Source organism: Mustela nigripes, chromosome 4 (assembly GCF_022355385.1).
Source record: "Mustela nigripes isolate SB6536 chromosome 4, MUSNIG.SB6536, whole genome shotgun sequence".
NCBI classification, from domain to species: Eukaryota; Metazoa; Chordata; class Mammalia; order Carnivora; family Mustelidae; genus Mustela; species Mustela nigripes.
The window spans coordinates 133,127,316-133,155,028 of NC_081560.1; the positions used below are offsets into that span (position 1 = coordinate 133,127,316).

At 35.6% G+C, this 27,713-nt stretch overlaps 1 protein-coding gene across 2 annotated transcripts in view; it reads right to left on the reverse strand.

Annotated features, from left to right (window-relative positions):
- Positions 1 to 27,713, reverse strand: part of CTNNA3 (catenin alpha 3) — a 1,804,468-nt gene that overhangs the window by 539,851 nt on the left and 1,236,904 nt on the right. For both annotated transcript variants that reach the window (XM_059397521.1, XM_059397522.1), the window contains one exon: positions 16,200 to 16,356. In XM_059397521.1, the coding sequence (XP_059253504.1) occupies positions 16,200 to 16,356 (157 nt within the window). The remainder of the gene's footprint in view (positions 1 to 16,199; positions 16,357 to 27,713) is intronic.

Genomic DNA, 27,713 nt, shown 5'->3' on the forward strand with positions numbered 1-27,713 from the left:
TAATCACTCTTCAAAGAATTTTAAATATATTATTTTATTCAATCCTTCCAACCATGTGAAAATGTAAGTTATGATAGTTCTATCTCCAGGATTTAAAACAATCTCATCACCTAGTAGATGCTCAGTACATATTTGTTATATAAATGAAAAAAAAATATTTTAGCCAGTGTATCCTGATCTAACAAAATAATGCAGCGTAGGTAGTTTATAAACACTGAAATTTATTTCTCACTGTAGTAGAGACTCAGAGGTCCAAGATCAAGGTACCAGCAAGGTTGGATCCTGGTAAGAGCCCTCTTCCTGGTTCAGATCCAGTGACTTCTCTGTACATTCTCACATAGTGGAAGGGACAAGGGATCTCTGTACGGTCTCCTTCATGAAAACATTAATCCCCTTCATGAGAGCTTCACCCTCCTGACATAAGTATCACCCAAAAGCCCTGCCTTCTAATACTTTCACATAGAACACTAGGGTTTCAACATAGGAATTTGGGAGGACATAAATGTTCAAACCATGGCAAAATAATATAATTATCAACATTTCAGAGAAGGGCATTTGGTGAGTAAAAATTATTTCTCAAATATCATAGATTTGGTGGGAAATGATAAAATCATCAGTCTTTAAGTACACTTAACCCCCTCCAAACTCTTATTTTCTTGTGCTTCCAGTGGATTCTAGGAATATAGTCCATTGTCTGTAAGATTTCTTTTAGTGGTGAAATATTAGTGGGAATGACATATGCTTTATTAGAATGTAATCCTTAGCTGTATTCCTCAAATATATATAAACAGTTCAGAGCACAAGCTCTGGAGCCACTCCATAAGCAGAGGTTTTTACTGCTTTGTTATGATTCTCCAGGATGCTGATCGAGTCCTTAAAACTGCCAACACAAACTCGCAAGCTCAAATATATCACTTCCTACTTTCAGATCTTGTATCTAGCAGGAGGCATGCTTTTTCCATTTCTCCCACCTTTGGAGAAAATGTCGGTAAGGAGCATCCTGCTTTTCCTATTTAAAAACTCTTCATCTCTAGCTGGAGACTTCAGTCTTTCAGAATGCTCAGGAGCACATCTTAGATTTACAAGTTGGTGGGGGAGTAATAGATGGCAAGGAGAAACTTTACTTCTCATCCCTCACCTAATGCATAAAATTTCCCACATAATTAACCATATTAAGGATTTTTATTTATCCAAATTACACTTACTAAATGTGTGTGCTTACAGTTGAGACATTGCCCAGCAATAACTAAATACAAATGGAATTCTGACAATCACTTTGATGCTGTTTTTGTTGAAACTTTTGGAAATTTGTTGCCTGTTACAAATAATATGGTAACTAATATGGTAACTAATATGGTGCACATGCATTCACTGAGACAATATTTTAAAAAATTCTTTATTAAAGGTCTATTTTGTCATTTGTAGCCCTGTGTAAATACATAGCTAGGGCATCTTCAGAATTTAGGAAATATATATTACCTTTATAAATGTGTTTAAGATCCAAGCCTTTAGTGTTATTTATTTCATTGGTAAGATTATTGATGATTACTCCAGCTCTACCTTAAAGCTCTGATAAAAATTCTCAAATCTGATTTTGACAAGTTCAAAAGAGGACTTCTAATTATGGCTTTTCTAAAAAATTGAATTCATAATATTCAAACAATAGTACTGCAGGAAATCCATTGTTCATTCAAACGAGAGCATCTTGAGTGAACTTGCCTGTGAGTACATGGAATGATGCATGATAAATTCCAGTTCACATGCCCAAACTATTCTTTAATCATGTATACAGGCAGTTATTCAAAACCTAATGATCAATAGAGCAATAATGGATTCCTTTGGGAGAGCCTATTCCATCATTTTTGAAAGTATGCCTTCTCCCTGTCTTTCCATGACTTGCGTAAAGCTGTATGATTTCCCCAAGTGTCCACAGCGATCACTGAGGCATACAGCATCATGTGGAAATGTAATCACAAAGGACCCAGAGATAAAAATCTTATAGCCACAACATTGTCTCTTGATTTTAACCAATGCAATAGAACCTCCTGACTGCAGGTCATCACTAGATTATCCAGATGAAGAAGAGTTTTTCCTTGGCAAACGGGCACCCAAGTTATTCAGACTGAGCTATGTTTAAGTCATTAAATTGGCTCTCACCTCACCTTTCTATTATTACAGCTTGGATGTGTCAGTCTTAAATGTTTTAATTCCCTGGAAGTGAGGTGGAGAAAATAAGGGAACATCTGCTTTATATTGTGTTTACTTTATTTTCACTTCTAAGAACAATTAAATCATTATTTAGCTCTATACTACCTAATTCTGTAAAAGCAGTTTCCAGAGTTAGTGTTCTGAAAAACTGATGTAGTCTGTGACACTACTAGTTAATATTTTACATGACCTACATCTTCCTCAAATGTTTAGGGTTTTATATAATATCACCTATTGTCTTCATCAGCCCAGTACCAAACCAGATATACTCTCTGTTCCTCTAATGCTGGTCAACTTGCCCTTCCTCTTTGTACTACCATGTATTTTCACACACTTTTCTCTTTTTCTGGAATGCCATTCCAATTTCTTCAAGATTAAATTAAAAAATTCAGTTCAAATGCCATACTTAAAAATAATTCCCTCAGTACTCTGACATTCCAGCAGGATTAACTGCATAGCATCTTGTTAATGTGACTGTTAAAATCCCTTGGAATCTAATTTGTATATACTAGATTGTGTGTTCACAAAAAGTTGTGTCTTCCTTCTTTCCATCTTCTTCCCTTTCCCAACTTATGTCTCGCACATAATTGATATTCAATATATTTTTATCAAAATCCATTTTTGCAGAATATAATTTAAATCCCAATTTTAAAAGAACATATTTTTTTGAAACACATCATGTCCTGATCCCTCTAATCAACTGAAATTTCAAATAAGTATATATTGAAAAGGTATATATAAGTGAATGTATCATAATAGATTGGGTATCATTATATTATATAACTTATCTTTGCATAGATACATACTATATTGGTCATTCTTTACTCTCAGCACCTATTCCATAACCATTATATTGAATATTAATAGTGCTCAGTTTATGTGCAATTGATTTAACACTTTGATCTTGCTAATATTATGTGTTTATTTTGTATTAATTTTGAAAGAGGACTATAAGTCTATTTTCATTTTTCTTTGTTGAATGATTCAGATAAAACTTTTTATAAGCAAAGATCACGTTTACCACAATGTCATGAATAGAGGGTTTTGTTAGTACATTTTTGAGGATAGCATCAGAGTTATCTTTGTGTGACTAAGTCAAGGTCACAGAACATTGTGATGATTAATGCTTAAAGTTATTTTTCATAATTTAGAGGTTTCTTAAACTATTTCTCCCAAAGATGAACACATTTATTCAAAGCAGAAGCCATATACCTCCTCAAATTAATCTTGCACAGAATTAAAAAGGGGAGTAAATACATTTATTCATTCAGCCAATAACTATTGAAAGCCTTCAAGCCAGGCTCTGGAAGCAGGAGTTTCAATTAGAAAATTATATGGTAAGGGGCGCCTGGGTGGCTCAGGGGGTTAAAGCCTCTGCCTTCGGCTCAGGTCAAGATCCCAGGATCCTGGGATCGAGCCCCGCATAGGGCTCTCTGCTCAGCGGGGAGCCTGCTTCCTCCTCTCTCTCTCTCTCTCTCTCTGCCAGCCTCTCTGCCTACTTGTGATCTCTATCTGTCAAAATAAATAAATAAAATCTTTTAAAAAAATTATATGGTAAGAAAACAATCTGAGGGGTTTGGCAGGGGGGTGGGAGTTTGGGGTACCAGGTGGTGGGTATTATAGAGGGCACAGATTGCATGGAGCACTGGGTGTGGTGAAAAAATAATGAATACAGTTATGCTGAAAATAAATAAATTAATAAAAACAACAAAAAAACAAAATATATGGTAATTCAGGTAAGAGAGAGAGGCTTGAACTGAGAGGTGAGAACAGTGGAAATAGAGAAAAGTGGATGTATTAGAAATTCAGAACATGGAGTAAAAGAGATCTCTAAGCATCCTTTAATACCATACTTCACTGAAAGTCACTATGATATTATCTCTAAAATGAGAAAACCTTTTACAATAAGGGAACAATCGAACTAATTCTAATCAATAAGTGGTCAATCTTTCTTTTAGAAAATTCCAAACCATTGTCAGTGGTTCACTCCATTCTTCATGTGGTCCCTTCCCTCCAACTATCCCCATCATCATAGCTTTCTTGCAAGTTATCTCTTCTGCTAACTTTTTACTCTTTTTTTTAACCTCAAGTACATTTTGTAGGGTTTAGCACTTCACATTATGCAATATTTAAGGAATGAATGAATAAATGAAAGAAAGTTCATATATTTACAAACTTTCACATTTACTCAGTTCTTTGGATTTGTTGAATAGTTCATGTGGTCCAAGTCAGTTGCTCTTCTAACAAAGTTTACTTCTTTTGAACTTAGTTCCTTTTGAATGAGTCAATTAATTCAATGATTCAAAAAATTGAGGCAAGTGCTAATGTTTTCTCTCCCAAATTTACATCTTAAATGGAAACCTTAAACTTTTTATTTTCCCATGTATATAACTAATATTGGGATTTCAGGCATGTTGGCAGTCTGGAAAGACAGAGCTTCACAAATCTCATCACATAGGAACATCTTCTGTCTATATGAAAGACAGACCTTGATGTGGTCAAAGAATCTTTCAGTCCAGCAACTTTCTGACAAGTGTTCTGTTACACGTATTTTCAGAGAGGGATTAAAAAACAAAACAAAACAAAACAAACACACAAACAAAAACCAAGAACGGTGAATGCTGTGGGGATAAGTCCTACAATCAATGATGAGACAAAAAGTTGGAGACCTATGCATTTGAAAATTTTTTTTCTAATTACCTGCAAAATGATACTGGAATTATTACATAAATAACATTAAACAGAAAAGAGCCTCTTTTGGACAACTGAATGTCAGAGAATGTAGTTTCCCAAACATTCCTTTGATTTAAAAGGTGGGGCCTTAATTCACAGTTTCATTTTATCTTTACACTTAAAAATTTTAAATAACAGTACATCGATGAAGTGGCTATATTTCCTATGGTTTTCAAAAAAAAACTGATTATACTTATGTTCAGAGTTTTCTATGCATACGATGAAACAAAATAATGTACAAATGCCTTCTAAAAATTGGTATTTTCACTTCTGCATATCATGAGAAGTTTGGTGATTATATAAACATACAGTTTAAAAATCATCAATGATATTTCTATATTGGGGAAAGCAATAGTTAAATAAAAGACATTTGATATTACTTCAAGACCTATCCATCAATATTAGATGATCTAATCACTCTAAAACATTATTATGATGGAAACATTTTACCAGTGTGACCCCTACCTTTGTTAATGACAATAAAATAATCACTAAAGTCCAAGAATCCTTTCTCACTGATTTTAGGTCTTAAGTTTTGTTTATATTTTAATGTGGAGAGCTGATGTTCTGAGAATCCCCAAATTTTCACAACTGACTCAGAAGAAAAGTGGGAATCTTTTCAGGATTTTTATTATTCATTCTTATAAAATAAAACAAAAATAAATAAATAAATAAGAGTGAAGTAAGTATTATTGTCAAGTACTGAAAGAAAGCCAAAGTAAAAGATGAAATTATTTTATGAAAAATATGAAATGTAATATTCTCTAGGTAATTCACCAACACGAACTGAGTTGTCAGTTTTTCTACCAGGGAAACAGAGGAACCAGCAGTCTGTGAGAACAAACAGGATCTCTGAACGATCATTATAAAGTATCATCAGAGAAGTTGTTCATTGCTAATCACATCAACAACTTTTTCTAAGACAATCTGGACCCACCCACCCCTAAAAAAAGCCATCAGATTGTGACAGCCTCCATCACAGCTCTTTGAAGCATGATTAGTTATCTGAAACAAAGTAACTATCCACTGGTGGCCTGTGATCTTGAATTTACAACTTCTAGCCTAGTACTAAAAAAGATGTATATATAAAGCCAGCTAGAAGATTCTGAGAAAAGGTATCATTATTTGGGGGAAACACATGTTGAAAGTTATGATGCAATAAGAATCATCAATAGGGCTCATGCTTAATTAATACAAGATAAGTTTATGAAAATGCAGAAAAGTGAGAAAGGATTGCCTGAGGTAAATATCTTTTGACGCTAGTCAACAGCCATTTTCCATTCTTTTCTGCTCATAAAACCTCTGATTTTGTTTGCATTGTAAGTAATTAGTCAGAAAGGTTGAATTATGATTGGTCTAAGCCCAGTAGTCTGCTAGATCTGTTATACCAACTCACAAGAGTTGTTTTTTATGCATCTCTTCAGTGACATCACATCAATAGCTTAAAACGGGCCAATGTGACAGTATACATAAATACTACAAAGGAAGTATTACAAATTAGAACTACCATTTACTCTGGCCCCCAGTCAATTTTTAACCATTTATCACCATTCTAAGCTTATCATGGAAATCCCATTTCCTTTTGCCAGCAGTTGGCTCAAGTGTAGGTATAGGAATAAGTTTTGACCTATGAGGCATAAGAGAAATCAGATGGAGGTCACCCAGGAAAGATTTCCTCCTGATAACTTGGAGCCAACAAGCTACCTTGTTTTCTGCTTTAGGTGGTACTGTACAATGCTTTGAAATGTAAGCTCTGAGATTTAACCATGAGGGAAGGTCAAGTGAATCCAGAGATGTCTACATAGATCATTAATAACCTTAGACTGCTATCAGCTAGCACATCCAAAGGACAGGAAAGTAAGAAAATTCACCCTGGGTCTAGAAAATAATGGAGTGCGATATCTATGGAGAATTTTAAAGCAATAATGAAGCACATTAAATATTAATCCTCTTTTAAATTATTACCCTGTAGTGACAATTCTAAACAATGTTAATGATAAAATACTATTCCTCACATATCTTGACTATTCCTATCCAAGTCCTTTGGCATGCTTGGGGAGTAAGTTTAGATGGGAACTTCCATATGAGTTTTCTGTTGTGTATAAGCAAAACGTGCTGAAGTGTTAAAGCTGTTCACAAAAAAGTAGCAGACTAAGAAGGTTGGGAGGTCAGGTTAATCCAGGATGGAAAAGAAAAAGCATGAGCTCCTGCACTAAGGACCTGCCGGACTTGCTCAGATCTCTGGCTTCCCACAGCTCTAATCATGCAAGGGCAGGCCAATTATAGTTCTTGCTCTTATGTGTTCAGGAGCCTCTCCCTATTGTGTCATTAGTGTACCTATAATAAACTGTCTTTACAGAGAGTTGTGTGAGCAGGTTTCTTTGTTTTGTAACAAAAAGATACAACTAAAAAATAAAATCTAACATTTAGTAATTAACCAAAGAGTGTCCCAATGTATGACAGTGATTGAATACACATACACACAAAATCTATACTAAGAGGACAGCAAAAATATGCTTAATACAGCATTGTTTATACTAGTTAAAATTATAATTCACTAAATGCTAATGAAAGAAGAAAAGGTTTTTTTTTTTTTTGAAGCATGTATAATGATGTGGGAAAATTCAGCCAAATATTCATTATAAACCTCATGACATAATTATTTAAAAGCATGAATTTATATATATAGGGATATATAAATACATATATATATATATATGTGGCTATACATATAGCTATATATATGTAAATTTGGATGGAAATAAATCAGATATAAATTGTTGTTATTTCTGAATAGTGGGATCAAGGGATATTAACATTTTTACCCATACATTTTCTATTATTTTCAAAGTTTCCAGCTCCCCAGAAATAAAACAATTTTAAAATGTTTTAAAATATGTTTTAAAAATATTTTAAAATAATGTATCATGAAAATACAGCAGGTTTCCAGAACTAGTGTTTAATATGAGAATATATACATGCATGAAAGTAGTAAGTTCCACAAGTTAGACACACTATGACTATATTGGGAAATTTTTAAAAGATAAAATGATGTTAGAAATTCATATGAATAAGCATTTTATAAGAAATCATATCTCATTCCAGTCTCTTTTTTAAAAAAGGAAAAAAATCTATTTTTTTAATTTTTAAAGATTTTATTTTTCAGATGAGAGGCAAGATGGCGGAGGAGTGGTGGACTGAAATGACATCAGGTCGCAGGAGTTCAGCTGGTTACCAAACCATTCTGAACACCTACAAACTCAACAGGAGAATGAAGAAAAGAACAGTAATTCTAGGGACAGAAAAATCAACCACTTTCTAAAAGATAAGATGTGTGGAGAAGTGGATCCGAAGTGATAGGAAGATAGACTGCAGGGGGAGGGGCCGACTCCCGGCAAATGGTGAAGCAGCAGAGCACAAAATTAGATCTTTTAGAAGTCTGCTCCACTGAGGGATATTGTTCCAAAAGCTAAGCAAGGGTGGAGCCCTTGCAGGGACAGTGTGGTCTCAGGACCCGTGGGGTCACTGAAAGATCGAGGGTGTCTGAGTGTGGCAGAGCTCCTAGGTATCAGAGTGGGAAAGCTGACTACAGAGAGCCAAGGAAGGAGTGCTCAGCTCGGGGTTACCTTAAACTGTGATGAGTGGCACAGCCAGACCACTTCTTTTTGAATAGGGACACCAGAAGTGGCAGATCCAGGGAGACTCAACTTCCTCCTCTAGAGGCAGGAATCTGCTAGTTTTGGAGACTCCAAATGGAGCTGTACACGAGAGACAGAAACACTCAGTCACAGGCCCAGTAAGCCCAGAGCGTGGCTGGAGACCACGGAGATGGGAGTGATTGACCACTTTTCTCTGAGACCACACTGAGGAGTGGGGACCTGAGCTCTCAGATCCTCTGAGCCAAAGATTGGGAGGCTGCCATTTTCATTCTCGTCCTCCAGAGCTCTTCGGAAAGCATTTGGGGAACAAAAAACTCCTGAGACCAAACTTAAGCAGATTTCTTAGCCTGGCCCTGGCAAGGGCAGTGCAATTCTGCCTAGGGCAAAGAGATTTGAGAATCACTATAACAGGCCCCTCCCCCAAAAAATCAGGAAGAACATCCAGCCAAAACCAAGCACACTGATCAAAGAGAACAGGAAAACGCCAGAGCTAGGGGAAAGCAATGCATGGAATTCATGGCTTTCTCCCCAAAAAACTTTAGTCTTGGAAAGTTAAAATTTTTAAATTTTATTTTCTATCTTACTCTAATTTTTTTAACGTTTTTTCTTTCCTCTTTTAACTTTTTTTAACTAGTTTATCTTAACAATACATTTCTAAAAAATTTTTTTCAAACCCTCATTATTAGAGTCATATTGTATCCTTCAATGTATTTAACCTTATTTTTTGTATACATATAGTTTTTTTTTTTTTTTCTAAAAAATTTTGGGATACTTCTTTTAATAGATCAAAATATACCTAAATCTAGCACAGGTCTTTGTTCTATTCTCCAACCTGAGCAAATTCTCTCCAATTTCTTTTTCTTTCTTTTCCCAACCAACTTATCAACTCTTTTTTAGAATTTTTTAAAAATTTTTATATTTACAGTCATATTTCATCCCTTCATTGTGTTTACCCTTATTTTCCTTCCTTTAAAATTTTGGGAGGGACACCTGGGTGGCTCAGTGGGTTAAAGCCTCTACCTTTTGGCTCAGGTCATGATCCCAGGGTGCTGGGATCAAGCCCCGAATCCGGCTCTCTACTCAGCAGGGAGCCTGCTTCCCTCTCTCTCTCTGCCTGCCTCTCTGCCTACTTGTGATCTGTCTGTCAAATAAATAAATAAAATCTTTAAAAAAATTGGGGAGGTAGTTTCTTCGAAGAGACCAAAGTACTCCCCAAATTAAGTGGGTGGTTCTGTTTTATTCACAAATCTAATACCTGTATTTCCTTTTTTCTTTTTCTTTTCTTTTTTAATTTTTTTGAACTTCTTTTTACCCTCTTACGTCCCCCCACAATCTGGGTTCTCTTCTGATTTGGTTAACACATATTTTTCTGGGGTCTTACCATACTTTTGGTATTTTATTCTCTCTCACATATTTTTATCTATATACAATTACAAGATAGAAAAACTCAGGATAAAAAAAGAACAAGAGGCAGTACCAAAGTCTAGGGATCTAATCAATACAGACATTGGTAATATGTCAGATCTAGAGTTTAGAATGATGATTCTCATGGTGCTAGCTGGGCTCCAAAAAGGCATGGAAGATATTAGAGAAACCCTGTCTGGAGAAATAAAAGCCCTTTTTGGGGAAATAAAAGAAATAAAATATAACCAAGCTAAAATTTAAAAAGCTATTAATGAGGTACAATAAAAAATGGAGGATCTTATTGCTAGGATAAATGAGGCAAAAGAGAGTATTAGTGATAAAGAAGACCAAATGATGGAGAATAAAGAAGCTGAGCAAAAGAGAGACAAATGACTACTGGACCATGACGGAAGAATTTGAGAGATAAGTGATACCATAAGACGAAACATTAGAATTATTGGGATTCCAAAAGAAGAAGAAAGAGGGGAGAGGAAGGTATATTGGAGTGAATTATTGTAGAGAATTTCCCTAATATGGCAAAGGGAACAATCATCAAAATCCAGGAGGTGCAGATAATTCACCTCAAAACAAATAAGAATAGGTCCACACCCCATCATCTAATAGTAAAATTTACAAGTATTAATAACAAAGAGAAAATCCTGAAAGTAGACCTGGACAAGAAGTCTGTAACATACAATGCTAAAAATTTTAGATTGGCAGCAGACTTATCCACAGAGACCTGGCAGGCCAAAAGAACTGGCATGATATATTCAGAACACAAAATGGGGAAAACATGCAGCCAAGAATACTGTATCCAGCTAGGCTATCATTGAAAATAGAAGGAGAGATAAAAAGCTTCCAGGACAAACAAAAACTAAAATAATTTGTAAGCACCAAACCAGCTCTCCAGGAAATATTGAAAGGGGTCCTCTAAGCAAAGAGAGAGCCTAAAAGTAGTAGACCAGAAAGGAACAGAGACAATATACAGTAACAGTCACCTTACAGGCAATACAATGGCCCTAAACTGATATCTCTCAATAGTTACCCTGAATGTAAATGGGCTAAACACCCCAATCAAAAGACACAGGGTATCAGAATGGATTAAAAAAAAAATCAATATGCTGTCTATAAGAAACTCATTTTAGACCAAAAGATACCTCCAGATTTAAAAGTGAGTGGGTGGAAAACAATGTACCATGTTAATGCACATAAAAAGAAAGCTGGGGTGGCAATCCTTATATCACATAAATTAGATTTTAAGCCAAGGACTATAATAAAAGATGAGGAAGGACACTATATTATACTCAAAGGGTCTGTCCAACAAGACGGTCTAACATATTAAATATCTATTTCCCAACATGGGAGCAGCCAACTATATAAACCAATTAATAACAAAATCAAAGAAACACATAGATAATAATACAATAATAGTCAGGGACTTTAACATCCCCCTCACTGAAATGGAAAGATCATCCAAGCAAAAGATCAACAAGGAAATAAAGGCCTTAAATGACACCCTGGACCAGATGGACATCACAAATATATTCAGAACATTCCATCCCAAAGCAACAGAATACACATTTTTCTCTACCGCACATGGAACATTCTCTAGAATAGATCACATCCTGGGTCACAATTCAGGTCTCAACCAGTATCAGAAGATTGGGATCATTCCCTGCATATTTTCAGACAACAGTGGTCTGAAGCTAGAACTCAGTCACAAGAGGAAATTTGGAAAGAACCCAAATACATGGAGGCTAAAGAGCATCCTCCTAAAGAATGAATGGGTCAACCAGGAAATTAAAGAAGAATTGAAAAAAATCATGGAAACAAATAAAAATAAAAACACAACTGTTCAAAATCTATGGGACAAAGCAAAGATAGTCCTGAGAGGAAAATATATAGCGATACAAGCCTTTCTCAAGAAACAAGAAAGGTCTCAAATACACAACCTAACCCTACATCTAAAGGATATGGAGAAAGAACAACAAACAAAGCCTAAACCCAGCAGGAGAAGAGAAATAATAAAGATCAGAACAGAAATCAATGAAATAGAAACCAAAACAACAGTAGAACAAATCAATGAAACTAGGAGCTTGTTCTTTGAAAAAACTGATAAGACTGATAAACCCCTGGCCAGACTTATCAAAAAAGAAAAGAGAAAGGACCTAAATAAATAAAATCATGAATGAAAGAGGAGAGATCCCAACCAACACCAAAGAAATACAAACAATTATAAGAACATATTATGAGCAATTATATGCCAGCAAATTTGACAGTCTGGAAGAAATGGACGCATTCCTAGTGACATATAAACTACCACAACTGAACCAGGAAGAAAGAGAAAACCTGAACAGACCTATAACCAGTAAGGAGATTGAAGCAATCACCAAAAATCTCCCAACAAACAAGAGCCCAGGGTCAAAACCTTTCCCAGGGGAATCCTACAAACATTTAAAGAAGAATTAATTCCTATTCTCCTGAAACTGTTCCAAAAAAAACAGAAGTGGAAGGAAATCTTCCAAACTCATTTTATGAGGCCAGCATTACCTTGACCCAAAGACCAGAAATAGATCCCATCAAAAAAGAGAATCACAGACCAATATCCTTGAGGAACACAGATGTGAAAATTCTCACCAAAATAATATCCAATAGGATCTAACAGTACATTAAGAGGATTATTCACCATGACCAAGTGGGATTTATTCCAGGGCTGCAAGGTCGTTTCAAGATCCACAAATCAATCAATGTGATACAATGCATTAATAAAAGAAAGAACAAGAACCACATGATACTCTCAATCGATGCTGAAAAAACATTTGACAAGTACAGCATTTTTTCTTGATAAAAACTCTTCAAAGTGGAGGCATAGAGCACACATACCTCAATATCATCAAAGCCATCTATGAAAAACCCACAGCGAATATCATTTTCAATGGAGAAAAACTGAGAGCTTTTCCACTTAGGTCAGGAACATGGCAGGGATATCCATTTCACCACTGCTATTCAACATAGTACTAGAAGTCCTAGCCTAAGCAATCAGACAACAAAAAGAATTAAAGGCATCCAAATTGGCAAAGAAGAAGTCCAACTGTCACTCTTTGCAAATGATATGATACTTTATGTGGCAAACCCAGAAGACTCCACTCCAAATCTGCTAGAACCTGTAGAGGAGTTCAGTAAAGTTTCAAATATAAAATCAATGCACAGAAGTCAGCTGTATTTCTATACACCAACAACAAGAGAGAAGAAAGAGAAATTAAGGAGTCAACCCCATTTACAATTACACACAAAACCATAAGATACCTAGGAATAAACCTAACCAAGAGGTAAAAAATCTGTACTCAGAAAACTATAAAGTACTCAGGAAAGAAATTGAGGAAGACACAAAGAAATGAAAAATGTTCCGTACTCCTGGATTGGAAGAACAAATATTGTGAAAATGTCTATGCTACCTAAAGCAATCTACATGTTTACTGCAATTCCTATCAAAATACCATCTTTTTTTTTTTTTCAAAGAAATGGAACAAATAATCCTAAAATTTATATGGAACCAGAAAAGACCTCAAATAGCCAGAGGAATATTGAAAAAGAAAGCCAAAGTTGGTGGCATCACAATTCCAGACTTCAAGCTCTATTACAATGCTGTCATCATCAAGAAAGTATGGTAATGGCACAAAAACAGACACATAGATCAATGGAACAGAATAGAAAGCCCAGAAATAGACCCTCAACCTTATGGTCAACTAATCTTTGACAAAGCAGGAAAGAATGCCCAATGGAAAAAAGACAGTCTCTTCAACAAATGGTGTTGGGAAAACTGGACAGCCACATGCAAATAAAAGTAACTGGACCATCTCCTTACACCACACATGAAAACAGACTCAAAATGGATGAAGGAGCTCAATGTGAGAAAGGAATTCATCAAAATTATTGAGGGGAACACAGGCAGCAATCTCTTCGACCTCAGCCACAGCAACTTCTTCCTAGGAACATTGTCAAAGGCAAGGGAAGCAAGGGCAAAAATGAACTATTGGGATTTCATCAAGATCAAAAGCTTTTGCACAGCAAAGGAAACAGTTAACAAAAACAAAAGACAACTGACAGAATGGGAGAAGATATTTGCAAATGACATATCAGATAAAGGGCTTGTATCCAAAATCTATAAAGAACTTACAAAACTCAATACCCAAAGAACAAATAATCAGGAAATGTGCAGAGGACATGAACAGACATTTCTGCAAAGAAGACATCCAGATGGCCAACAGACACATGAAAAGTGTGTTCAATATCATTCGACATCAGGAAATACAAATCAAAACCACAATGAGATACCACCTCATGACAGTCAGAATGACTTAAATTAACCAGTCAGGAAATGACAGATGTTGTAGAGGATGTGGAAAAAGGGGAACCCTCCTACATTGTTGGTGGAAATGCAAGCTGGTTCCACTCTAGAAAACAGCATGAAGGTTCCTCAAAAAGTTGAATATAGAGCTACCCTATGACCCAGCAATCACACTACTGGGTATTTATCCTAAAGATATAAAAGTAGTGATCTGAAAGGGCACATGCACCTGAATGTTTATAGCAGCAATGTCTGCAATAGCCGAACTATGGAAAGAACCTAGATGTGTGTGTGTGTGTGTGTGTGTGTGTATAGATATAGATATAGATATAGATATAGATATAGATATAGGAATACTATGCAGCCATCCAAAGAAACAAAATCTTGCCATTTTCAAAGATGTGGTTTGAACTAGAGGGTATTATGCTGAGTGAAATAAATCAATCAGAGAAATATAATTATAATATGATCTCCCTGATATGAGGAATTGAGAGGCAGAGTGGGGAGTTGTGGGGTGAGGGAAGAAATAAATGAACAAGATGGGATTTGGAGAGAGAAAAACCACACGACACTCTTAATTTCACAAAACAAACTGAGGGTTGCTGGGGAGAGAGGGGTATGGAGAAGATAGTTGAGTTATGGACATTGGGGAGGGTATGTGGTATGGTGAGTGTTGTGAGTGTGTAAGCCTGATGATTAACAGACCTGTACCCCTGGGGCAAATAATACATTATATGTTAATAAAAATAATTTAAAAATATTTTGTTTTTGCAAAAGATAATAATAGATTAATCATAGGATGAGAAATGAAAATAACTAGTAAGCATGCAAAAAAATATTTTGTTTTAAATTTTGTTTATTTGAAAGAGATGGAGATAGAGAGAACATGAATGAGCAGGAGGAGGGGCAGAGACAAAGGGAGAAGCAGGCTCCCTTCTGAGCAGGGACCCCAATGAGGGACTCAATTGTAAGACCCTAGGATCATGACCTGAGGTGAAAGCAGGCATTTAACCATAGAGCTATCCAGGCACCCTAAAGTTTTTATTTAAATAATCTCTACACCCAGCATGGAACTCAAACTCAAAACCCTGAGATCAAGTTGCATGCTCCTACAACTGAGACAACCAGTTTCTCCCAAATGTAATTTATTATAATATGAAGCTTAATTTTTAAGAAAATAAAAAAAATATTTAGAAGTAGTTAGTTCTTTGCTGTTATAACAATATAATCAAAACCAGAGTTATGCTTCTGAGAGTAATTTCATAATCCTATGGGATGCTCTTCTGTTCTGTGATAAAAGAATCATGTAGGTTTGACATGGAATTTCAAGCCCATCTGTAACTGATGTAGTCAGATGTTTAGATTTATTTGATTATTTAGATCACCAATATTCAAATACATAAACTGGAAGCTGAAGTATATATTCTATCTCAAATAAATGAAGAGTTTTCCTGTTGTGTCTATCTATCTAAATTTTCTAGTGCAGAAAAATTCTGTTGGAAAAGAAGTACAGAGAAATCAAAAGATATAAATATAGTAAAGGGGAAATGATTATTTATTCAAAAAGCTAGAAAATGTCTAAGATTTCCAGCTACTATTTTCAATTATGCTTTGTCTACGAATAGGAGTTTCTTTTAGAGACACAATGTAAATTATTGAGTTGTAAGGACTGCAAGCTTGAGGCTCATTATCCTAGAGTAGATCACAAATAGCAATACTTTGCTTTTGAGAAAGATGATCATTAACAAGAGTCTCATTATACTGCATACAATTAATTATATTCATAATTATCCTCTTTCAGAAAATTGACAAGATTAAATATATAAATTAAAAGATCAAAAACATACCAGATACAGCAAGGAAGTCATCAATGCTTGTAATGTCATCTACAGCTTCGGTGAGGACATAGATATGATTCTCCCACGTGTGCTTATACATTTCCATGGTTTTTTTGACCACTTGACTTTTGGGTCTTGCCGCCAAAGCAAGTGCAGCATTAATGATCTGCAAAGATGTAGAATGTTCACATAGTGATTTCTTTGGAAATAGTTAAAATTATGGAGATAACAGCTATTCTTTAAAATAGAAAATACATATATCTTTAACAACAGGGAAAATGGCAAAAATCCCCTTGTAACTCCCTCTTCACTTTTGGTAAAAATTTAATTTTATTTGTGGCAAAAATTAATCATTTTTAGAGCTTTTTATTGAGTATCAATGCACTAAAAACTGCAAGAGCTACAAAGATATTTGGTCTCTGCCTGTAAGGAACTTCTTTATTACTCAATGGGAAAGGCAAAACATAACTCAGTTCAGTATGCAATAAATATCATAACCACAAATAATGGTCAATAGTCTTTAGACAGCAGAAGTTTTAAAGAAAGATTTCAAGGAAGAGTAACATGTTAACTAGTCATTTGAATTCACATTGCACAATGTGAATATATGCAAAGCACTGGAATAAGAGCTTTGGCTCCCCTGAGGTCTTATAGAATTTTGCGAGTGAATATTCATTATTAATTCACTAATTAATTAATTATTTCATTCATTTTTTCAGACTTCAAATATATTCTGATTTCTTTTCATGTATTAAGCATTGTTTTAGATTCTAAGGATCTAAACAAGACAGCAGCAAAAATCATTGCTTTCATGGAACCTTTATTACAGTTATAGCACAGAAGCAATTAACAAGTTAAATAAACAAAATATATGATCTGTTAGATAGTTTTAAGAACCAAGGAGAAAAAGATATAAGAAGGGGGATAAGGAATGAAATGGTGGTGAGGGTAGGATGTTGGTGATTGCAGTAAGGCCTCCCACTAAATTGGCCATTTAGGTTAAATCGCCATTGAAAAAGAATGATGGGACAGAGAAGAGGCAAAAATCAAAAGGAGAGTAAACAGAGGAAATACTGTGACAATGGCGAGCAGTCTTACCTAGAGACTGGGTGTCCGAAAGAAATCAACGGGAGTACTTGGTGGTCCTGCTCAGGACAGTGCCCTTATTTGGAAGGCACTGGGGAGTCATTATGACTTTCAAGCAATTTGCTCAGAACTAAATTTTGGAAGAATTCATCTGGCAATGGAGGCTACTTCAAGAGGTTCTGGGTGTTAGATAGAGCCTGGACATCAAGGGTGGAGGTAATGAAAAGGTTTTGATTGGAACTTCCAATGAATTAAGGAAGGATGAGGATAGGTCAATTACTGCCAAAATATCATGCAGCCATTAAGAAATCTGTGGAAAATTACCTTCTAAGGACATGAAAATACATCCAACATAGTGAAGTAATAGTAGATTACAAAATATTATGTTCCACAGCAAACACTGAAATGCAAATATGCTAAAGATAAAAGTTAAATGAATACATGCGCCAATTAACATTGGTTCTCTCAGAGGGATGGGATTTCCAGTGCTTTTTATTTATTTGTGTGTGTAACTGAATTGTTCAGATTTTTTATGGTAAACCTTTTAGTTGTATACTCAGAATAAATGAAGCTATTCTTCAAGGGAAGATGATTACTAAGGTTTTTCCATCAGTAATGGGGAAAATGATCTTAGCATTGTTGGAAAAGGAGAGTTCAGAGAGTTAAAAAAAAGTCAGTCAGGATCAGAGAAACAAATATGTTCAATTATTTGGGAGGACAGTGTTGATGAGGGGTATTAGATATCAACTTTCCTATTAGGTTGGCTTTGAAGTGACTTGGCTCTCCCACAAGTTACAGTTACCTGAGATTTAGAATTGGACCTCATAAAAAAGTTGTCATTTATTTACCCATTTATTTGTCCATGCAGTGAAAGAAATTAGTTTTATGTAACAATAATGTAGCAGATTCTACACTGGCCACTGACATCACTATCAAAAAGATTCCACCATATTTGTTGTTGTTGCTGCTGCTGCTGCTTGCTGCTGCTTGCTGCTGCTGCTGCTGCTGCTGCTGCTTCAAGATATTATTTTTTTTTAGATTTTTATTTATTTATTTATTTGACAGAGAGAAATCACAAGTAGGCAGAGAAGCAGGTAGAGGGTGAGGGGGAAGCAGGCCCTCTGCTGAGCGGAGAGCCCAATGTGGGGCTCAATCCCAGGACCCTAGGATCATGACCTGATCCAAAAGCAGCATCTTAACCCACTGAGCCACCCAGATGCCCCAAGATTTTATTTTTGTATTTGAAAGAGAGAGAGAGCGAGGGAGTTCACCAGCAGGAGCAGGGGGATGGGCAGAGGGTAGGAATCTCAAGCAGACTCCCTGCTGAGCATAGACTCCCATGTAGGGCTCCATCCCAAGATCCTGAGATCATGACCTGAACTGAAACCAAAAGTTGGCACTGAACGGACTGAACCACCCAGGCACCCTGAGAGACCATCATAGTTTCTAAAACAGCCCATAATCAAGTAGGGAACTCAGCCAAAAGCCAGGCAATTGTAATACTCCAGTGATTCTCAGAATTTAGCCTGTATCAGAATTATTTTGAGGGATTGTTAAAACACAGACTCCTGAGCCACACCCTAGAGTTTCTAATTCAGCTGATGTTTTTTGGGACCTCATAATTGGCATTTCTAACAAGTTCGCTGGTAACAGTGAGGCTATTGGCCTGGCACTCTGATTCTGAGAACCAAGGCCATATATATAAGAGCTTTAACACGGAGGCTATTGTAAAAGTATCATCAGATTCCCTGTAACACATGGGAAAGGTTTCCAAAGGCCTCAAATCTGAAAAATAAGTAGAAATTAGTATAAGGTGATATCCCTTTAGGAAGGGGCAATAACATGCACAATGGCTTAGAAGCAAGACAGCGCCTAACCTTACCTCCTAGGGAATGTTCAGCAGAGAGGAGACAGTAATAAGAGTTGGAAGAAAATCAGGGCAATGGTAAGAAGAAGAGAATATACCTTTGGGAAGTTCCAACATATAGGAGGAAAATACAAACTGCAAGTGATAAAGATGAGAAAAGGAATCATCAAGAAGGAAGCAGAAACCAAAGGTATTAAAGAGATGAGGAAGAACACCTTTTTCAAAGGATAAATGCTGTAGAAGAGTCAAGAATAATGAGGACTAAAACGGCTTTTGGATTTGGAAAACAGCTTTTGGATTTGGTGTAACAGAATATTGGATACAGGATTCAGATTTCACCAAAATATGATGGCAATAAGAATAAGAAAGAAACATTTTCTGCTCAGTAACCTAACGGCTGCACCTTACTTAAATGACTTTCAACGAATTTTTAGAAGTAGAGGAGGGGAGGAAATGGTTGCTTAAAAATATTATGTTGATATTCTCTCCTTTTATTTCTTTTTTTTATGAAAGAGGAACACATTGAATTAAGGAACACACTGCTTTTAGAAATAACCACTGTGCAATATTCTTTGACTTTAGTTTTAGAATTTTATTAACCTATTAACTTACAATGTACATTTGTGTAAACTGCAAAGACTCTGGTCTCTGGTGTTTCATTGTCCCTGCAATTGGTCAACTGTGTACACATGTGGTTGTGCTGAAGTTATGTCTTCACAGAGAGGCATACTGGTGTGGAACCCTCAGTGGAAATACGGAGTCATGAATATGAGACAGGCTATATATTCTAAGGACATTTTCAGTTCTACTTCTGATCCAATTTATCTGATTCAACAGTGCACACTATTAGCAAATTTTATCCTACTTGACTCTCCAGATATTTAGCTTAAATCTAAAAGCAGATAAAATTCAGAAGATGTGCTAACCCTATGTAAGGCAGAAGAAATCTTCATTTGAATGTCACACTCCGAGCATTTTAGCTGTATTTCTAGAGGGGGGTAAAAAGACAGTTTGTTTTTCTTTTTAAGATTTATTTATTTATTTATTTATTTATTTATTTATTTGACAGAGTGCGCGCGCAAGAGAGAGAAATATCACAAGTAGGCAGAGAGGCAGGCAGAGATAGGGAGCAGCAGGCTCCCCACTGTGGGAGGAGCCCAATGTGGGGCTCAGTCCCAGGACCCCGAGATCATGACCTGAGCCAAAGGCAGAGGTTTAACCCACTGAGCCACCCAGGCACTGCAAAAAGACAGATCTTAAATCCTCTTCATGCATAACTAAAAGTGAATTAAATACATTATGTTGCTTTCTGAAGCATTCTCCTTCAGATTATGGTTGAGATGTGTACCTGTCAGAACCACCCCTGACCTTGTGAATCCCCTAGTCTGCTCATGTCTGAGTCTCTTTAACTTCAGGAGCTTATTACATATTAATAGGACTATTTTAGTGACCTCCTAAAGAGTTAGGTAATTCCAAGCCATTCTCCCTGCTACAAGCACATTTCTTTCTCAAATGAGGAAGTGACCCTCTCTTGCTGATAACCTTTGGTAGAATCCTAGTTGACTAAAAATAAAATCTGAATTCCATTTCATTCCAAATCATAGTCTAAAAACCTCCACAAGCAGGCTCTTACCTACAGTTCAATGTGTTGAAAAAATTACCCCCCAACCCCCATTTTAACCTATATTCCAGCCATACTGTCTTAAGCTCCATTTCCTGGTGATACTATGTATCTTTACACCACTATGGCTTTGCCTTTACAACTGAAACTTCCTTAACATCCTTGTTCCATTCATTTTTCTGCTCTGGTCCATCTGAGGAAATATTTCCTATCTCTAAAAACCTGCTGAAATGTTACTATGTACTGTGAAACCTGTCCTATTCCCTATAACAAGATAACTGAATTGTATTCTGTGTTTTAAAAGCTGTTTGTTCATATAATGAAATACTTATGGTATTGCATGAATGTTTCTACACATGTCTGCTTCATATGAGCCTCTTTCATAGGTAGGACCATGTTGTATTCATCTTTGCTTCTTGGTACACTAAGCATGTCAGTCATAGTTATTACTGTATGTATAAGCTGTCCCTAAAACACCCATCTACTTTCTCTTTTCTTCAAATTTGACCATTCTATTATTCTAGGTACCTCATTGAAATGGAATCATGATATTTGACCTCTTATGTGTAGCTTTTCCTCATATAATATCCTCAAGGTTCATCCATGTTGAGGAATGTGTCAAAACCTCATTTCTTTTTAAGGCTGGATAGTATTCCACCATATGTACATACCATATTTTGCTTATCCATTTTTCTATTTATGAAAATTGTTTTTTTTCCACTTTTGGTTATTGTGAATAATGCTACTATGTACACTGATTCATAAATATGTGGTCAGAGTCCTGCCTTTCAAGTATTTTAAGTATATACCCAGCAATAAAGTTGTTGAATCACATGATAATTTTATATTCAATTTTTATGAGAAATACTATACTATTTTCCACAATGGCTGCAGGTTCTTACTTTCTCACAAAGCACAAAAGTTCCATTTTCTCATCATCTTTGCCAACACTTATTTTCTGTCTTTTTAAAAATATATATCTATCATAACGGGTACGAAGTGGTATCTCATTGTGGTTTTGATTTTATTTTCCCAATGATTAGAGATGTTAAGCATCTTTCCTTAGGCTTATTGGACATTCGTATATCTTCTTTGGAAAAGTATCTATTCAGAACATTTGCTCCTTTTTTTTTTTTTTAAGATTTTACTTATTTTATTTGACAGAGAGAGAGATCACAAGTAGGCAGAGAGGCAGGCAGAGACAGAGGGGGAAGCAGGCTCCCTGCTGAGCAGAAAGCCCGATGCGGGGCTTGATCCCAGGACACTGAGATCACGACCTGAACCGAAGGCAGCGTCTTAATCCACTGAGCCACCCAGGTGCCCCAAACATTTGCTCCTTTTTAAATTGAATTCTTTTGTTGTTGTTGAGTTTTAGGGATTTTAAATTTTTTTTATATTAAACTCTTTTCAGATATATGATTTACAAATATTTTCTCCCATTCTATGGTTTGCCTCTTTGTTCCCTTAGTAGTGTCCTCTGCTGCACAAACGTTTTTCATTTAATAAAGCTTAATTGATCTATTTTTTTCTTTATTTTCCTGTGTTCTTGGTCTGATATTCAAGAAATCATTACCAAACTTAATATCATGAAGTTTTTGTGCTATGTTTTCTTGAATTCTGCAGTTTCAGCTATTAAATTAAGGCCTTAGATCCATTTTTAATTCATTTTTGGACATGGTACAAGATAAGGTCCAATTTCATTTTTTTAAGATTTTATTAATTTATGGTCAGAGAGAGAGAGAAATAGAGCATGCATGCACATAAACAGGCTCCCTGCAAGAAGCCCAGTGTGGGTCTCAATCCCAGGGTCCTGGGGTCATGACCTGAACTAAAGGCAGACACATAACCGAATGAGTCACCCAGGTATCGCCCAACTTCATTCTTTCACATGTGGATATTCAGTTTTCCCAGTACTATTTGTTCAAGACTGTTTTTTATCCATTGAAAGGTCTTAGCATCCTTGTCAAAACCATTTAACCATGTAAGCATACATTGGAGATATTACAGATTCTGTTCCAGAAAACCACAACAAAATAAGTATAATATTTTCTTTCCAGTGCAAAGAATAGAACTACTTATACTATAGTGTAAGTGTTCAGTAGCATTATCTCTAAAAAACAAAACAAAACCCATGTACATGCCTTAATTATAAAATATTGCTAAAGAGGTACCTGGGTGGCTCAGTCATTAAATGTTTGCCTTCAGCTCAGGTCATAATCCCAGGGTCCTGGGATCTAGTCCTGCATCAAGCTCCCTGCTCAATGGGGTCCCTGCATCAGTGCTCCCTGCTTCTCCCTCTGCCCTTTCCCCCATTCACGCTCTCTCTCTCTCTTTCAAAAAATAAGATAAAACAAAATATTGTTTAAAAACTCTCACCAAAAAAAAAAAAAAAAAAAAAAAAAAAAAACTCTCACCATTATCTGAGCTTTCAGTGAGTCATAATGTTTTTGTTGATAGAAGGTCTTGCTTGATGTTTTTGGCTGATGACAGATCAGGATGATAGGTGCTGAAGGTTGACGTAACTGTATCAATCTCTTAAAATAAGACAACAATGAAGTTTCCTCCATAAACGGACTCTTCCTTTCATGAAAAATTTATCTGTAGAATGTGATGTTGTTTGATAGACCTACCCACTGCAGGATATTTTTTTTTAAATTGGGGTCAATCCTCTCAAACCCTGTCACTGCTTTACCAACTAAATTTATGTAATATTCTAAGTCTTTTGTTTTCATTTCAACAATCTTCACAGAATCTTCACCAAGAGTAGACTCTATCTCAAGAAACCACTTTCTTTGGTCATCCATAAGAAGTAACTTATTTGAAAAAGGAACTCTTGTGCATAGTTGGTGGGTATGTGAACTGGTCCAACCTCTGTTGAAAACAGTATGGAGGTTCCACAAAAGATTAAAACAGAATTATCATATGACCTAGTAATTCCACTACTGAGCACTTACCCAAAGAATATGAAAACACTATTCGAAAAGATGTATGCCCCCGGCCATGTTTATTGTAGCATTACAATAGTTAAATTATGCAAACAACCCAAGTTTCTATCAAGAGATGAATGGATAAAGACGGTATAATATGTATATACACACACAATGGAATATTAATGAGCCACAAAAAAGCCATAAAAAAGAATGAATGCTTGCCATTTGCAACAACATAGATGGATTTAGAGGGTATAATGCTAAGTGAAATAAGTTAGAGAAAAACAAATACCATATGATTTCACTCATATGTGGAATTTAAGAAATAAAACAAATGAACAAACAAAAGAGAGACAAACCAAAAAAGACTCCTAATTATAGAGAACAAACTAGAGGATTACCAGAGGGGGGTGGGTAGAAGAATGGGTAAATAGGTAAAGAGGAATAAGAGTACACTTATCATGATGGGCACTGAGTAATGTATAGAATTGCTGAATCAATATACTTTATACCTCTAACTAATATAACTGTATATTAACTATACTAGAATTAATTTTTTTAAAGTTAACGAAAGAAAAAAAATAAGCAACAAGTGTTATCTTCATGCTCCACTTCTAATTCTAGTTCTCTTGTTATTTCTATCACATCTGTAGTAACTGCCTTCTCTGAGGTCCTGAACCCCTAAAATTCATCCATGAGGGTGGAATCAACCAACTGCTTTCAAACTCTGTTAATGTTGATATTTGACCGTTTCCTGTGAATCACAAATATTCTTAATGGTATCTCAAATGGTAAATTCTTTTCAGAAGAATTTCAATTCACTTTGCCCAGATCCATCAGAGAAAGCATGTATTTATGGCAGCTAGAGCCTTATGAAACATATTTCTTAGTAAGACTTCAGTGTTAGATATTCCTTGATCCATGGGCTACTGAATGGTTGTGTTAGAAGAGAGGAAAACAATGTTAATATCACTGTATAACTTCACCACAGCTCTGCCTGACCAGGTGCTTTGCCAATGGGCAGTAATATTTTGAAAGGCATCTTTTGTCCTGAGTAGTTCTCAACAATGGGTTTTAAATATTCAGTAAGTCATGTTGTAAGCAGATATACTGTCATCCAGGCTTTGTTGCTCCATTTACAGAACATGTTAGCATAATTCTTAAGGGTCTGAGGATTTGGGGGATAGTAAATAAGCATGAGCTTCAACTTAGTCACCAGCTGCATTAGCCCCTAACAAGAGAGTCAGCCTCTTTGAAACTTTGAAGTCTGGCATTGACATCTCCTCTCTAACTATGAAAGTCCTAGATGACATCTAGGACTAGGGTTGTTTTGTCTACATTGAAAATTTGTCATTGAGTATAGCTACCTTCATGAATTGTCTAAAATCAATCTTCACGATAATTTACTGCAGCTTCTACATTAGCATCTGCCGCTTCCCCTTGCACTTCTTTGGCATAGAGACAACTTCTTTCCTTAAGCCTCATGAACCTCCTCTGCTAGCTTCAAAACTTTTCCTGTAGCTTCCTCACTTCTTTCAGTCTTCATAAAATGGACAAGAGTTAGGGCCTTGCTCTGGATTAAGTTTTGGCTTAAGGAAATATTGTAATCATTTTGATCTATCCAGACTACTCAAACTTTCTCCTTACAAGCAATAAGGCTGTTTCACTTTCTGTCATTTATGTGTTCACCGGAATGGGACTTTTAATTTCCTTCAAGAACTTTTCCTTTGCATCCACAACTTGGCTAACTACTTGGCACAAGAGGTCAACTTTGGGCTTACCTTGACTTTTGACATGTCTTTCTCCATAAGCTTAAACATTTTTTATATAAAGTGAAAAATGTGCAACTCTCCTTTTCACTTGAACTTAGTGGCCATGGTTTGGCTATCAATCAATTGGCCTAATTTAAATATTGTTGCATATCAGGGGATAGGAATGGCTGAGAAAAGGGAGAGAGTCAGAGGAAACGCCAGTCTGTGTAGTAATCAGAACAGACACATTTATCAATTAACTTTGTCATCTATATAAGATGACATATAGGGCATTGTGGTACCCCAAAACAGCTACAACTAGTAACGTCAAATATCCTTGATCACAGGTCACCATAACAAATATAATAATGATTAAAAAAAGTTTGAGATATTGTGAGAATTACCAAAAGATGACACAGTCACCAAGTGAGCAAATGCCACTAGAAATATAGTGGCAATAGATTTGTTTGATTTAGCATTCTCCTAAACCCTCAATTTGTAAAAACAACAAATAAATAAATAAATAAATAAATAAATAAATAAAAACATAAAAATAATAACACGATGTCTGTGAACTGCTATAAAGTGAAGCATAATAAAATAAGGTAAGCCTGATATGCACAGGTTTATGTCTGAGCCATCTAGTCTATTCCACTGGCCTATAATTCTGGAAGTCTGGTTTCATGCCAGTTCCATACTGATTTGATTACTAGAGTTTATAATTTTTGAAACTAGGAAATGTGAGTCCTCCCACTTTGTTCTTCTTTTTTAAGATTGTTTAAACTAGCTGAGGTAGCCTTGGATTCCATATGAATTTAAGATGTGTTTGTCCTATATCTGCAAAATCATTGTTGGGATTTTGAGAAGGATTGCATTGAATCTGCAAATTGCTTTAGGTAATAGCTTTATCTTACTGTTAGTTTAAGTCTTATAATCCATAAACAAAATTTTCTTCCATTTAGTAAAACCTTCTTTAATTTCTTCTAGCATTTTTTTTTATGGCTGTCAGTGTATAAATCACCCCTTTACTTGGTTAAAATTATTCCTAGGCATTTTATTTTTTGTGATGCAATTGCAAGTAGAACTGCTTTCTTAATTTCCATTCCAGATTATTTATTGTCAGTATATAGAAATGCACTGCTTTTGTGCATTTTGTCAGCTTTGTTCATTAGCTCCTAACAGTGTGTGTGTGTGTGTGTGTGTGTGTGTGTGTGTGTGTGTAAGAGAGAAACAGAGAGAGAGAGAGAGACCTTTAGGGTTTTCTAAATATAAAATTTTGTCATCTGTGAACAATGATAATTTTACTTCTTCCTTTCCAATTTGGGTACCTAGGGAAAAAGGGACTTTTTGAGTTGGGTTTTTTCAGGCAAGTAAAAAAAAAAAAAAAATTAGTTAAGTGAGCTACAGGATTAGAAAATGAACCCCCCTCCCCGGACATGTTGAGAGTTCTCCTCAACCCTTTCCTCTGTATCTGGTATTTGGTATCCCAACTACATTCACTGCCCATGCTCACTGTTAAAGTATGTATTTGATGCTGATTCTCTTTTTTTTTTTAATATAATTTTTTATTTTTTATAAACATATATTTTTATCCCCAGGGGTACAGGTCTGTGAATCACCAGGTTTACACACTTCACAGCACTCACCAAAACACATACTTCTGAATGATCTTTATTTCTCCATCCTCATAGATGCCTGTTCAAACTGGCTTGCATTAGACTTTGTACATCAGATTATCTGGCACTTCTGTGAAAAACCAGTTTAGTTTCACAAGGTCCCATTCTACTTTCTTCAGGCTCCTCTACTTTCTAGTGGTATATGTGGCCAAGGCCTCAGCACAGCTTAGGCTAAGCCCCTGCCATTGTTAATATAAACTCAGAGTATTTTTATTACAACTTTCTCTCATTTGTATTGGGAAATTCTTATCCATCTAAACCAGATTCATAATATTTAGGATTTATAGGCTTTCTCAAGGTTCTTTAATCTTCCTTCAGTTTTCAGAAGCTTGTATTTCAAGGCCTCTCCCTTGTACATGCATATCTAAGACACTGGAGAGGCCCTAGACATGTGTTCACATGGTCTCTTGTTCTAGTAAAATTTGCCACAAGTATTTTGGGATCAGAGTCACCTCTTTATATGTCCTTTTCTTTTTTTTTTTTTTTTTAATGTTTTAATCACATTTATTTTATTTATTTTTTTTTAATTTTTTATTTTTTATAAACATATATTTTTATCCCCAGGGGTACAGGTCTGTGAATCACCAGGTTT